Source organism: Onychostruthus taczanowskii, unplaced genomic scaffold (assembly GCF_017590055.1).
Source record: "Onychostruthus taczanowskii isolate IOZ18803 unplaced genomic scaffold, ASM1759005v1 scaffold110, whole genome shotgun sequence".
In the NCBI taxonomy this organism is placed as follows: Eukaryota; Metazoa; Chordata; class Aves; order Passeriformes; family Passeridae; genus Onychostruthus; species Onychostruthus taczanowskii.
In genome coordinates, this window is record NW_024497630.1 from 839965 (window position 1) to 852953 (window position 12989).

Below are 12989 nucleotides of genomic sequence, written 5' to 3' on the forward strand. Positions count from 1 at the left end.
ATGCTCGGACCCCTCCGGGCTGCTCAGAAACCCCCCAAATGCTCGGACCCCCCCAGATTCCCGGACGCCTCTCCCGGGTCGCGGCTCCGCGGGGAGGGCGGGGCACAGAAGGGCGTGGCCCGATGGGCGTGGCTCCGGCGGGGAGGGCCCGGGACGGTGGGCGGGACCGCGGCGCGCATGCGCACGGCGGGCTCGGCCCGGCCCAAGGGGCCGCCGGGGCCGCCGGCGCAGGGCGAAGCCGCCGCGCTGAGGTTCGCCCTGGACCAGCTCTCGCTGCTGGGGCTGGAGGGCGCGGAGGAGCCGGCGGGGGGCGCGGGGCCGGGCGGCCTAAGGGAGCGGGAGCGCGGCGGCGGCTCCCCGGTGCCGGCCCCCGCCCCGGCCGCGGGCGCCTTCGGCAGCCTGGCCCCGCCGCTGGGGCCGCCCGCGCTGCTGCCCGAGCCGCCGGCGAGCAGGAAGAAGAGCGTGAACATGACCGAGTGCGTGCCCGTGCCCAGCTCCGAGCACGTCGCCGAGATCGTGGGCCGGCAAGGTAACGCGGCGGGGGGACACGGCGGGACACGGGACCCCCCTCCCTCGCGCCGCCCGCCGCGATTTGGGGCGGTCGCGGGGCTTTGTCTCCGTGCGGAGGCGGAAACTTAACGGCGACAGATCCGCGGCCCCGAAAGTCGGCCGCGGGTCCCGGGAGCTGCGCTCCTGCCGGTCCCAGCGAACTGCCTGGAAATGGCAATTAAACTCCGTCCGCCCGGGTGGGATAGCGCCGGCTGCCCACGGAAAGTTCCCGGGAACCACGGGAGTCCGTGGGAGCTGCCAGGACACGGAGCGAGGCGAGAGCTTTGCTTTCATTGTAGTTGTACCTCTGCCCCCTCCCCTCCAGCTCCGTATCTCAGACCCGGCGTGTAAGCGGTGCCCCTTATCTCAGACCTCGTTTATAAATCCTACCGATAAATCCGATATAAATGGTCATTAACCCGCTCGTTGGTGGTGGCCGGAGCTCCGCGGGCCGCCCTGGAGCCCCTCGCACCCACCTGTCACAAAGGGACGCCCCAGCCCCCGCCGGGTGGGTGTGCCTGGAGTGGGCTTTGTCTCCAGGACGTACCAAATAAACCAAACTTTCGCCTTGAAAAATCACAAAGAAAAGACCCAGGGCGGAGGATTTAAGGGGAAAAAAGGAAAAGGAAGGGAGCTGCTGCCCGCAGGGATCCCAGCAGGAATCCCCTGGCAGGGAGCGTGACCTCCGGGCTGTTTTGCCCTTGTGGGGTCTGGCACCCCAGCCCTACCCTCGCCCGGCGGCTCCCGGCCCTCCGTGCCCGGGGGGCTGCGGGTCGGGGGTCGGGGGGCTTTTTTTGCAGGGGGGAAGCGGGGAACCGGGCAGCCTCATTGTTCTCTTTGTTAGCCAGAGCCATGCTGTGATGAGCGCGGTGACATCATGCTCTGCGCTTCCCATTGGCCTGCGCTGCCTCCCAGCCGGCCCCGCTTCCCGGCCTCCCAACTTTCCGTGCACCCCTCTGCGGTCCCGGCGCCCCGGCCGGGGGTCCCCCCGGGCTGCCCGACCCCTCCGGGCCGGGCGAGCGGCGGGGCAGAGCCGGGGAGCGGAGCGTGGCACCGCGCCCTGCTCCCGGGATTCTCCTCCTCCTCCTCTTCCTCCTCTTCCTCCTCCTCCTCCCGGGCTGGATGAGACCTGGATTTGGTGACCTCGCCGCCGGGCTCAGCCGAGCCGCGGGGTGCGGCGGGTGACAGAACCTGCGCCGGGGCTGGGCTCTGCCGGGAGCCGCTGCTTCTGCCGGGAATGGCTGCGTTTGGCCCGGGAGCTGCCGGTCCGTGCCTCCCTTGCCCTGGGTGTTTCGGTGTTGTGAGACCCCGGTGCTGCCCCTCCAGCACCCCGAAGAGTTTGGGGCACAGCCAGGTACCTGGCCAAACACCTTGGTGGAGTTTGGGTGCTCGCTAAGCTTCGTGGACTTGTGAAACTTATGGAAAAAAACACTGCCGAAGAAATTATTATATTGACTTGAGGAGCAGTGCTGGAGGGGCAGCGTGTGGGCCTGGAGGTGATCTGGGGCCAGCTGTGAGCTGAAGCTCCTGCTGCAGCCCCAGCCCTTGGGCAGGAACAGCCCTCTCCAGGGGTTTCCCTTTGTGTTTCCTGCTCCTCTCCTGCTCTTGGCCTGCCGGGATGCAGCCTGGTGGCCTTGCACTGGGTTTTTGCTGAGGAGGGGCACTCAGCGCCCTCGGCCACCCTGTGGGATGGGCAGTGGGCAGCACGGGGCTGACAGCAGGGTCTGTGCTCCAGCTGATCTCCGTGCCTCTGGCAGCTGGATTACAGCAAGGATGCTCAGGTGTAGCCTGAGCAATACCGAGCTTATTCCTCAGGGCTCACACCGAGCAGAGCCCTTCTCACTCACCCTATGCTGCTCTCCCTCCAGACCTGCTGGTTCCCAGGGCCCCCCTGCGAGTCTCCCTCAGTTTTGGGAGCCCTGTGGCAGTGAGGTCTGGCTGTAGGGCTGAGCCTTGGGGTGTTTGGCTGGACCATCATCATCGTGGTGACAAAATATGCCCTGCTGGTGACACTGCAGGGCTGGATTGGGTCACCTAGATAATTTCCGTGTCACTCTTTCCTTGCCTCACTGCCCAGCCTGGTCCTGACCCAGGGAGCAGAAATTTGTGGTGCCACCATGCCTGGAACATGGGGAGGGATGAAGATGTGCATCTCAAGTGCCCTGGAAGGGGCTGGAGTCGGGGCAAGGCTCAGGATCCCTCCCCACACACCTTGGGGCACTTTGGGACCCGTCCTGCTTTGCCCAGACCTGGCTGCTGTGGCAAGTGGGGACCAGGGAGGTCCTGGCAGCCAGGAGCACACACGGATGTCCTGTCCTGTGCAGGCTGAGATGGGACACAGGCACTTGGACACAACTTCTCCTACTTCTTTTCTTCAGTTTCTCTCCTTCAGATACCCTAATTTAACCCTTTCACAAAGGAGCAGCAGCAGCCTATCAGCTAATGTTCTCTAAATCAAATTGGTGTTTTATTCCCTGAGCTGGAGGAGTGTTTGTCATGAGCCCATGTCCGGATTGGCATCGGGGCCACCACAGAGCAGCATCTGCCTGCTGGAATCTGGGGCTGCTCTTCCAGCTGGCATCTGGGGCTGCTCTCCCCCCTGCCCACATGGCTGGGGTGGGATTCCCTGGCTGTGCCTTCGCCTCCCAGCCTGTTCATGACTCCTGCTGTGGGAGGGACCATCTCCAAAAAGTGCTGTGGCACCCACTGGAGCAGCGTGGGCTCCTCTTGCCATCCAGCAGAGAGAGCCTTGGGGATAACAGGAGTCACCAGGAGCACGGGGCAGGTGTTGGAGATGTCCTGGCTGGCACCTGGGCTCTGTGCTGCTGTGGGTTCCTGCTGTGCCAGCTTTGGAGGGGCATTTCCAGCAGTGTCTGCTTTTCCCTCCCACACCAGGTGCCTCCCATGGGATGGAGCCACGGCTCCTCTCCCCATCTGTGACACCTGGGGACTGTCACAGCTCTACAGAAGGAAAGTTGCTGTTTATAGAAGATGCTGGGACGCTCAAATCCAGGGAAGGATGGCACATGGCACCTCTCCTCACCGCTGGAGTGTGGCTGGCATTGCAGTGCTGAGAGGATGCACAGGGTGACCATGGGCCCCTCTGGGCCAGCCTGGGCACCTGTAACCTCACCGTGGCTCACAGGGGTGCAAGGAATCCTCTCGTTTTGGAGCCCTGGCTTGCTGCTGTGTGTTGTCTCCTGCCAGGTGCCATGTCCCTGGAGGCACCTGGCACATCTTCCTGGCTGCCTCCTCCCAGCTGGGTCGTAGCAGAGCTGGGAACTCCTGAGCTTGGTCACACAGATGGATGTGGTTGCTGAAGGATCTGCCTGTACATCTGAGAGCTGGCACTGGCTGCACACTCTGTCCCCAGGAGAGGAGCCCAGCCTCCCTGCCCCTCTCTTCAGTGTCTAGAGAAGAAGCCAAGGTGTGATGTGCTGGCTTCCTGCAGCAGGGCTGCAGGGATGAGCTCGTTCTTGTGTGCAGAGTTGGGAAGGAGCACTCAGCAAGGGGAGAGGAGCTGTGATGGAGGTGCAGCGTTTTCTCCTCCACACCTGGCCCCTGTCCTGGCCTGTCCTGTGCATTCACTGGGGACCAAGGGGACCAGGAGCTCCAGAACTCTGGATCAGAGGCCTGGAGATGCTGCAGAGCTGGGGAAGAGGAAGAGCCATGGGTGAGGCACCAGAGGGTTCCTGAGTCTGTGACAGACACCATCCTCCTGCCTGGTGCCATCAGATGCTCCTCCAGAAAAGCTCCGCTGGCCTTTTTTGGGTTTTACCAGCTCAGAGCTGGGCACTGCCAGCACAGACCTCCTTGGTCAAGCTGAGATGTGGCCTGGGCAAGGGCATGAGCTGGCTCTGTCCTCCTCATGGGCAGGAGGCACCTGATGTGGGAGCAGAGGCTGCCGGGGCCGTGCTGGGATCAGGATGTGGATGAGCTGCGTGGGATCCATCGTTGGAGCACAGGGGATGGAGAGGCCCTTCCCAGCCCTCTCTCCCAGTGTTTACTGGTTTTCATGGGCTCTTGCAGTGGTCTCAGCCGTGATCTGTCAGGGGCTTCTCACAGCCAAGTTTGCTGTGGTGATGCCCAGTGAGGATGTCCAGGGAGAGCAGCTGCCTTTCCTGCTCCATCACCACATTGTCCCGGGGAGAACTCCCTGGGATTCTGTTCCCTGTCAGAAATGAGCCGTGTCCCGTCCCAAGGGCAGGTGGGATGGGCTCAGCCAGGGCAGCTCTGCAGAGTGCAGTGCAATGTGAGCCACGTGGGATGGGGAGAGGGTGAAAGAGGAGGGCATGGAGCTGAGACGGAGTTTGGGAGGAGTGTCCTGCTCAGCCTCCATCGGGGCTGTCCCTGCAGGCACAGCTGGCTGTGGTGGCACAGGGGGCTGTGACTTGGAGGGGGGGTGACACCTCAGGGATGCTGGGGTTTGGTGGCAGCTGAGTGTGGCCTGAGGGTGTCAGGATGAGTTTGTGCCCACGGGGACTCAGAGCTCTGCCAGAGATGTGACAGCAGCTGAGCCACTCTCACCCAGGATCTGATGTCCACAAAGGGCTGCTGGGGCTGGAGCATCCCCGAGTCTGTCCCCTCTATCCTCTGGTTTTGGGCTGGTTTTATTTGAATCTTTAGAGCCACGTCGGTGGAGGCTTGCAGCAAAGTGTGGCACGTTGTTCTGCTCTGCTGCCATTGGTGCTGCACAGCAGCCCTTGGCCAGGGGAACGTGTGGGTGCCACCTGCTGCTGCTGGGCTGAGCCCTGGCACTGTCTGGGCTGGGAGCTCACTGGCACTTCCAGGCAGCTCCAGGTCCTTTCCACAGCCCCCTCGGCATGACCCTGGTCCTGCAGCACTTCACAGGGATGTGGCCATCCAGGATGGAGTCACAGCATGCTGGGGTGGAGGTTTGCAGGGGCTCATCTGAAATGGCTTGTGCTGGTCCAGATCATTGTAAGTACAAGAAAGACGTGGAGCTGCTGGAGCCAGTCCAAAGGAAGCCACGGAGATGCTGCCAGGGCTGGAGCCCCTCTGCTCTGCAGTCATGCTGGCAGAGCTGGGGGTGCTCACCTGGACAAGAGAAGGCTCCAGGGAGAGCTCAGAGCCCCTTGCAGGGCCTGAAGGGGCTCCAGGAGAGCTGCAGAGGGACTGGGGACAAGGCCTGCAGGGACAGGACACAGGGAATGGCTGCCACTGCCAGAGGGCAGGGCTGGATGGGATCTTGGGCAGGAATTGTTCCCTGGCAGGGTGGGCAGGCCCTGGCACAAGGTGCCCAGAGCAGCTGTGGCTGCCCCTGGATCCCTGGCAGTGCCCAAGGCCAGGCTGGGCAGGACTGGGAGCAGCCTGGGACAGTGGGAGGTGTCCCTGCCATGGCAGGGGTGGAACAAGATCAGCTCTAAGTTTCTTTCCAACCCAACCCATTCCATGATTCCCCCAGCTACAGTTGCTGGTTAAACCCCAGTTTGCAGTGCAAGTCCATCTGGCTCTGGGGGTCTCAGCCATGAGGTGCCACCCCCCCTCCTGAGCACCCTCAGGGGGTTCAGCTGTGCTGCAGGACAGGGGTGTCCTGCTGGCAGCTCGTGTCACCTGTCCCCGGTGTCCCAGAGCCATCGCTCTCTGTGCCAGTGTTGAACATGCCCTGAAGCCTGTCCTGCTCTTCCTGCCCATCCTGCCTGCTCTGCCTTTGGGACCTTGGGGAGTCCCTGCGGCCAGGGGGTGTCTCAGGAGGAGTTTGGGCCTGGGAGAGGGCAGGACAGATTGGTCCCCTGGTGTGTCCTGCTGCTGGGGATTGCTCTCAGGCACAGTTCCTGCTGGTGCCAGCACACGGCCCCAGGCAGTGCCTCCCTTCCCAGCGTTTCCTGCTGTGCTTCTGGGACAGGCAGGGGTGACCCCACACCCCCACCCTCCCAGATGTGCCACCTCCTCTCCTACCTGTCCCCTGGGAAACCCAGCTCCCACCCCAGCTGTGTTTGGTGCCATCCATGGCCCTGGCAGCATCCAGCAGCCACGGGTTGGGGGCATTTTTCCTGCACTGCTGGTTTGAGGAGGGTGGAACTGGTCAAGCCAAGCACCCTTTGATTTTTATCCCAGGTTTCTGGCTTTGTCCCTGTGAAGGGCTCACGGGAGCAGCCAAACTCTTCCCTCTTTGGTGCTGCCATGGCACCATTTGGGTCCCACTGGTGCTGCTGGTGTGATGGAGTGGGGTGAGGAAGAGCCTCACTGGGCCATGGCCCCGTGGGGGATGTGGCTCCTGAGTGGCTTCTGTGGCTCCCGGAGCTGCCAGTGGCTTTGCATCCTGAACTGCCCCTTGAGGAGGGTTGGGGTGGAGCTCAGGGAGAGAGCTGGCACTGCCCAGGCTCCCTAGGGAATGGTCCCAAGGCTGCCAGAGATCCAGGAACTCTCAGGGGTGCTCAGGGTGGGCTTGTTGGGGTGGCTGTGCAGCAACACGGCTTGGGCTAATGATCCCTGAGGGTCCCTTCCAAGCTGAGATATTCATGGTTCTGTGATGCTGCAAAGAATGAATTTGGGACCATGGGCATGAGGCTGGTGCCCGTGGGAGGCACAGCAGAGCCTCCTCCCTCTGCCCTGGGCTGGTCCTGCTGCGCCCAGCAGTGCAGCAGGGGCAGATCCTGCAGCAGGTACCAGGATCAGTCTGGGAGGGGAACGTGGGAGTTGCAGGTGCCTCTCCCAGGACAGCCCTGTAGGAGCTGGCACAGGGTAATGGTTTCAGTAAATGTCACCTTTGATGGTTCTGCCCTGCCCCAGTCCCTGGGCCGTTGTGGTGCTGAGAAGCCTGGCTGTGACACCACCCAGTGACAGTGACAGTTTTTTACTTGTCATCCCCAAGGCTTAGTGCCCTGGGATTGCAGCACTCCTGGGGCTGCAGGAGCAGCACAGCTCTTGTTCCCCCTCTGCTCTGCTGGAGAGCCTGGATTGATTTTCCTGCTTGGGACAGACCTGACTCAACTTCTTGTGCCATTCCAGCCCTGGCTGAGTCACAGAATCCCAGAATGGTTTGGGTTGGAGGGGATATTAAATCCCATCCAGTGCCACCCCTGCCATGGCAGGGACACCTTCACTGTCCCAGGCTGCTCCAAGCCCTGTCCAGCCTGGCTTTGGGCACTGCCAGGGATCCAGGAGCAGCCACAGCTGCTCTGGGCACCCTGTTTCACTCTAGTGGGTTGACTCTGGCTGGTTCCAGGCACCCACCAAAACTGCTCCATCACTGCCCTCCACAAGTGGACAGGGGAGAGAAAATACATCAGAGGGTTCATGGGTTGAGATAAGGGCAGGGAGAGATCCCTCACCCAGTATGGACAAGGGCAAGCAGAGGGTTCATGGGTTGAGACAAGGGCAGGGAGAGATCCCTCACCCAGTATGGACAAGGGCAAAACAGACTGGAGCTTGGGGGTGCTAATTGAATTTATTATTAACAAAATCAGAGCAGGGCATGAGAAGTAAAAGGAATCTTTAACATACCTTCCCCTTACCCCTCCCTCCTTCCTGGGCTCTCCCTGTGCCTCCCAGCAGTGCAGGGAGGTGGGAATGGGGATCACAGTCACTGCATCCCACGTTGCTCCTGCTGCTGCTCAGGGAGAGGGGTTGGAGCCCTTCCCCTGCCCCAGTGTGGGTCCCTCCCAGGGACACAGGTCTGCACACACTGTCCCAGCCCGGGTCCCCTTGGGGTCACAAGTGCTTCCAGCAAACCTGCTCCAGTGTGGGCTCCTCTCTCCAGGGGCTGCAGGTCCCTGCCAGGACCCTGCTCCAGCTCAGGCTTCCCTCAGGCTCACAGCCTTCTTTGGGCATGCCCCTGCTCCCTCTGGGCTCCTCCTAGGGCTGCAGGTGCATCTGCACCCCTGTGGACTTCCATGGCCTTCACCATGGTTTTCCCCAGAGCCCGCAGGGGGATCTCAGCTCTTGCCCCTCCTCCTGCCCTGCCCTGGGTGACTGCAGAGCTGCTTCTCTCACATGTTCTAACCCTGCTCTGCTCTAGACCCAATTACAGCTGCTCAAGACCTTTCTTCCTTCTTAAATCCATGATCCCAAGGTGTCCCTACCATCTTTGCTGGGCTGGGCCTTGGCCAATGCCAGGTCCATCCTGAAGCCACCTGGAATTGGCTCTGTGGAGATAGGGGAAGCTTCTGGCAGCTGCTCACAGAGACCACCCCTGTAACCTCGCTGCTACCAAAACCTGGCTACAGAAACCCAATTCTCACCACCCTGCCAGGGAACAATTCCTGCCCAAGATCCCATCCAGCCCTGCCCTCTGGCAGTGGCAGCCATTCCCTGTGTCCTGTCCCTGCAGGCCTTGTCCCCAGTCCCTCTGCAGCTCTCCTGGAGCCCCTTCAGGCCCTGCAAGGGGCTCTGAGCTCTCCCTGGAGCCTTCTCTTGTCCAGGTGAGCACCCCCAGCTCTGCCAGCCTGGCTCCAGAGCAGAGGGGCTCCAGCCCTGGCAGCATCTCTGGACTCTCTCCAGCAGCTCTGCATCTTTCATGTGCTGAGGCCCTTCAGCCTTCTAGGCCTTTCCTTCTCCAGCCTCACAGCTGGAAGAGCAGCCCTGCCCTTCCTCGGGGAGCGTCTGGGAAGAGGAGGAGGGGAAGGAGTGCCCTGAGCCAGCCAGGCACTTGCAGCTGCTCAGCTGTGCCCGGAGGAGCCGAGCTGTTTATCCACAGGGATCTGCAGCAGCGTTGGCCATGGCCAGGGACAAGCCCTGGGCTCCAGGGGAGCACCCTCCATCCCTGCTGGATCGTGCTGGATGCCCTGCAAAGCTCAGGGGTGGGAAGGGACAGAGGGGGTCCCTCACTGCTGTGTGCCAGCGGTCACTGAGCTCAGTCACGCTGTGCCTGGTTCGTGGGGACTTAATTAAGAGTGGATGCAATTAGGGCTGGAGGTGCAGGGAGTGGGGCTGGGCTGGCAGCCACAGACTGCTCCTCCCTGGGGCAGAGCAAAGGGGCCCTGGAGGAGAGCTGGGGCCTTTTGCAGCCCCAGCGGAGAGCAGGAGCCTTTGGCTGGATGATGCTGCCAGGAGCCACAGCCAGAGCCCAGCTGGGCCGGGGCAGGGCCGTGCCCAGGGTTGTGCCCAGGGCTGCATGGGGCCAAGGCAAAGCTGCAGCCCCATCTTGCAATCCCACAGCCAGCCGTGGGCAGCTCTGCCTGCTGAATCACGTTCCTCCTGCAGGGGAAGCAGAACTTTCCAGAACAGGCAGAGCAGGAGCCCTGGGAGCACCCCTGCCCCAGCCCAGGCATGGGGGAGCCCTCCCGTGGGACAGGGAGAGGAGGGGGTGGCTGTGTCCCCCACCTGGGGACAGTCCAGCTCCCCTGTCCCTCCAGGAGTGCATCCAGGGCTGTTCCTCAGGTTCAGCAGCTGGCTCAGAGGTGTCAGTGGACCTGAAGGATCCAAACAGCCTTTTCCTTCCTTTCCATCTTGGCATCTTTCTTCTCTTTGTACCTCCTTAAGCACCTCTGGGGCGAATCCAGCTTCTCACCTGCTCAGTGGCCCTGATGGTGCCCCATGACTGCCTGCCCTGGCACCTCTGCCCACACCTGCCACAGCCCTCTGGAGCAGGGCTGCAGACTGCATCCTGCTGATCCCCAACCCCTGAGAGTCAGAACAGTGCCAGGAGCTGGGAGGAGCCAGGGCAGCCCCCCAGCACTGAGCCATGAGCCCCCATCTGCCTCCGAGGCGGGAGGGACCCCTCTCTCCGAGGCTGTCCATGCTGCAGGTGCAGACCCAGAGGGACCTGCTGGTTCCTGCTGGTCCACCGTGTCCCCACCCTGGGTGAGCAGAGGGTCACTGTGAGGCCCAGCATTGACGTGTCATTTTTTCCCCCTTCTCCTTGCCCCACAGGCTGCAAAATCAAAGCCCTGCGTGCCAAGACCAACACATACATCAAGACACCGGTCAGGGGCGAGGAGCCCGTGTTCATCGTCACGGGCAGGAAGGAGGACGTGGAGATGGCCAAGCGGGAGATCCTCTCGGCCGCCGAGCACTTCTCCATGATCCGGGCCACGCGCAACAAAGTCAACGGGCTGACGGGGGCCTTGCAGGGGCCCCCCAACCTGCCGGGCCAGACCACCATCCAGGTGAGGGTCCCCTACCGCGTGGTGGGGCTGGTGGTGGGCCCCAAGGGAGCGACCATCAAGCGCATCCAGCAGCAGACGCACACGTACATCGTGACGCCCAGCCGGGACAAGGAGCCCGTGTTCGAGGTGACGGGCATGCCCGAGAACGTGGACCGGGCGCGCGAGGAGATCGAGGCGCACATCACCATGAGGACAGGCTCCTTCATCGACGTCAACGCCGACAACGACTTCCACTCCAACGGCACCGACGTCTGCCTCGACCTGCAGGGCGGCGCGGCCGCCCCGTGGGCCAAGGCCCCGCACCCCGCCCAGCGCCCCTCGGCCGCGCTGCGCAACGACAGCCTCAGCTCCCTGGGCAGCGGCTCCACCGAGTCCTTCTACAGCGGGCGCGTGGCGGCCGCCAGCCCCACCAGCCCCTACAGCACCTTCAGCGAGCCCCCGGCCCCGCTGGGCTCCGACGAGTGCGACTTCGGCTTCGACTTCCTGGCCCTTGACCTCACCACGCCCACCACCACCATCTGGTCGCCCTTCGAGCGCTCGGGCAACCCCCTGCAGGCCTTCAGCAGCTGCTCCTCCATCAACAGCTCGCAGAGACGCAACAGCGGCCCGGCCACGCCGCGCCACTCGCCCACGCTGCCCGAGAGCGGGGCGGCGGCGCTGGAGCACCCCTCGGCGCGGCGCATCCCCAGCGACCCCGCCGGCGCCCTGGCCTGGCTGCCCGCCCAGGGCTCGCTCTCCTCCTTCTCCAACAGCACCGGCTACTCCTCCTCCTCCTCGCTGCCCGGCAGCATCTCGGCCGCCTCGGGCTCGCCCACCGACTCCAGCAGCTCGGACGGGCACCGCAAGAGCTCCCGGGAGTGCATGGTGTGCCTGGAGAGCGAGGTGATGGCCGCGCTGGTGCCCTGCGGCCACAACCTGTTCTGCATGGAGTGCGCCCTGCGCATCTGCGGCCGGGCGCAGCCGCAGTGCCCCGCGTGCCACGTGCCCGCCACCCAAGCCATCCACATCTTCTCCTAGCGCGGGGGCTCGCCCGGCGGCCTCCCCCTCCACCCCGACACCACGGCGTTTTAAGGACTTTCTACTGTTGAAATCGAGCTTTTTATTTAATACCAGATGCGATGGGCGCAGGGGCGGGAGGGGGGAGAGGCGGCGGCAGGAGCGGAGAGGCGCGGAGGGCACGGCGGGGGCGGGAGGGGGGGGGAGAAGGGGCCGAAGAAAAAGAAGATGAGGATGAGGATGAGGAAAGAGGGGCGTAAATTCCGCGAGGAGGAAACTCCGATGTTTACAGAATAGCTTTAACTCTTCACCTGGCTGTGGGGCTGGGGAGGGAGCCCGGCTGTTCTCCACCAGTCCTTCCCAAATACCAGTATTCCGTTTGCAAACTGAAATAACCAGAAAGAAAAGGTCCGGTTGCACTTTTTATTTTAGGACACGCAAGGGTTGTCTTTTATTTTTTTAAAATCATTCTATTATTATTATAATAATTTTTTTGTGGTTCTTTTTGTATGTAGGTTTTTTTTTTTTTTTTTTTTTTTTTTTTTTTTTTTGTTTTTTTTTTTTTTTTTTTTTTTTTTTTTAAATATTTTAAAAAAAAAAAAAAAAAAAAAAAAAAGTAATGCAGGTCTATCTTGTATTTTGCCAATGTGAAAACTGCCCAGAAATGTGTGATGTGAGGTCAGGAGGTCAGGGAATGGAGGGGGCACAGTTAACACACCATGTCACAAAAACCAGACAGATTTCTATCTCCATTTTATTTTGGGGTTAGTTTGGGTGTTTGTTTTTTTGGTTGTTTTTTTTTTTTGGTTGGTTTTTTTTTTTTTTTTTTTTTTTGTTTTGTTTTTGTTTTTTTTTGTTTTGTTTTGTTTTGGTTTTTTTTTGGGGGGGGGGGGGTTCCCCTTTGGTTAGGTTTGTTTTGTTTTTTTTTTTTAAGTTTCTTTGTTTTTGTTTTTGTTTTATTTTTTTATTTTTACCTCTTTATGTATATGTAGGGAATTTATAGGAAAATATGTACTTTATTGAATAAATTTTAAAAACTAAAATATATTTTATTTTAAAAAGAAAATAACGGACCTTTAACCTTACATGGCTAAAGTACTGATTATATATTTGCTGAGCTGACTTGACGGTTATGAAAATTGTATCAAGAGTTTTATTTTTTGACTTCAAAGCCTTCTTAATAAAGACTTTTTACTATATATGAATCCTTGTGCTAGCCAGTGTCTTCCTGCCTGGAGCCTCTTGGTGCCTGTTCCCATTTCCTTGGGCCCAGGGAGAAAGGTGCCAGCTTGGGGGCAGGAGCAGGAGCAGTGGGGACCTCTGCCACCTCCCCCAGGTGTCTTTGTCCCTGTCCAGGCCGGGTGATCCTGCTCT

At 60.7% G+C, this 12989-nt stretch overlaps 1 protein-coding gene across 1 annotated transcript; it reads left to right on the forward strand.

Moving 5' to 3' along the window:
* The first annotated feature begins 216 nt into the window (after positions 1-216).
* Positions 217-11803, forward strand: MEX3D (mex-3 RNA binding family member D). Its single transcript, XM_041423569.1, has 2 exons — positions 217-529; positions 10384-11803. The coding sequence occupies exons 1-2, from the start codon at positions 469-471 to the stop codon at positions 11634-11636; spliced, it is 1314 nt and encodes a 437-aa protein (XP_041279503.1). The 5' UTR covers positions 217-468; the 3' UTR covers positions 11637-11803.
* Positions 11804-12989: the final 1186 nt, after the last annotated feature.

Bases quoted from the DNA above. Each gene is read 5' to 3' on its own strand.
- MEX3D (XM_041423569.1), top strand. From the start codon at position 469: ATGACCGAGTGCGTGCCCGTGCCCAGCTCCGAGCACGTCGCCGAGATC. The intron at 530-10,383 runs GTAACGCGGCGG...CTTGCCCCACAG, and splicing joins CGAGATCGTGGGCCGGCAAG to GCTGCAAAATCAAAGCCCTG.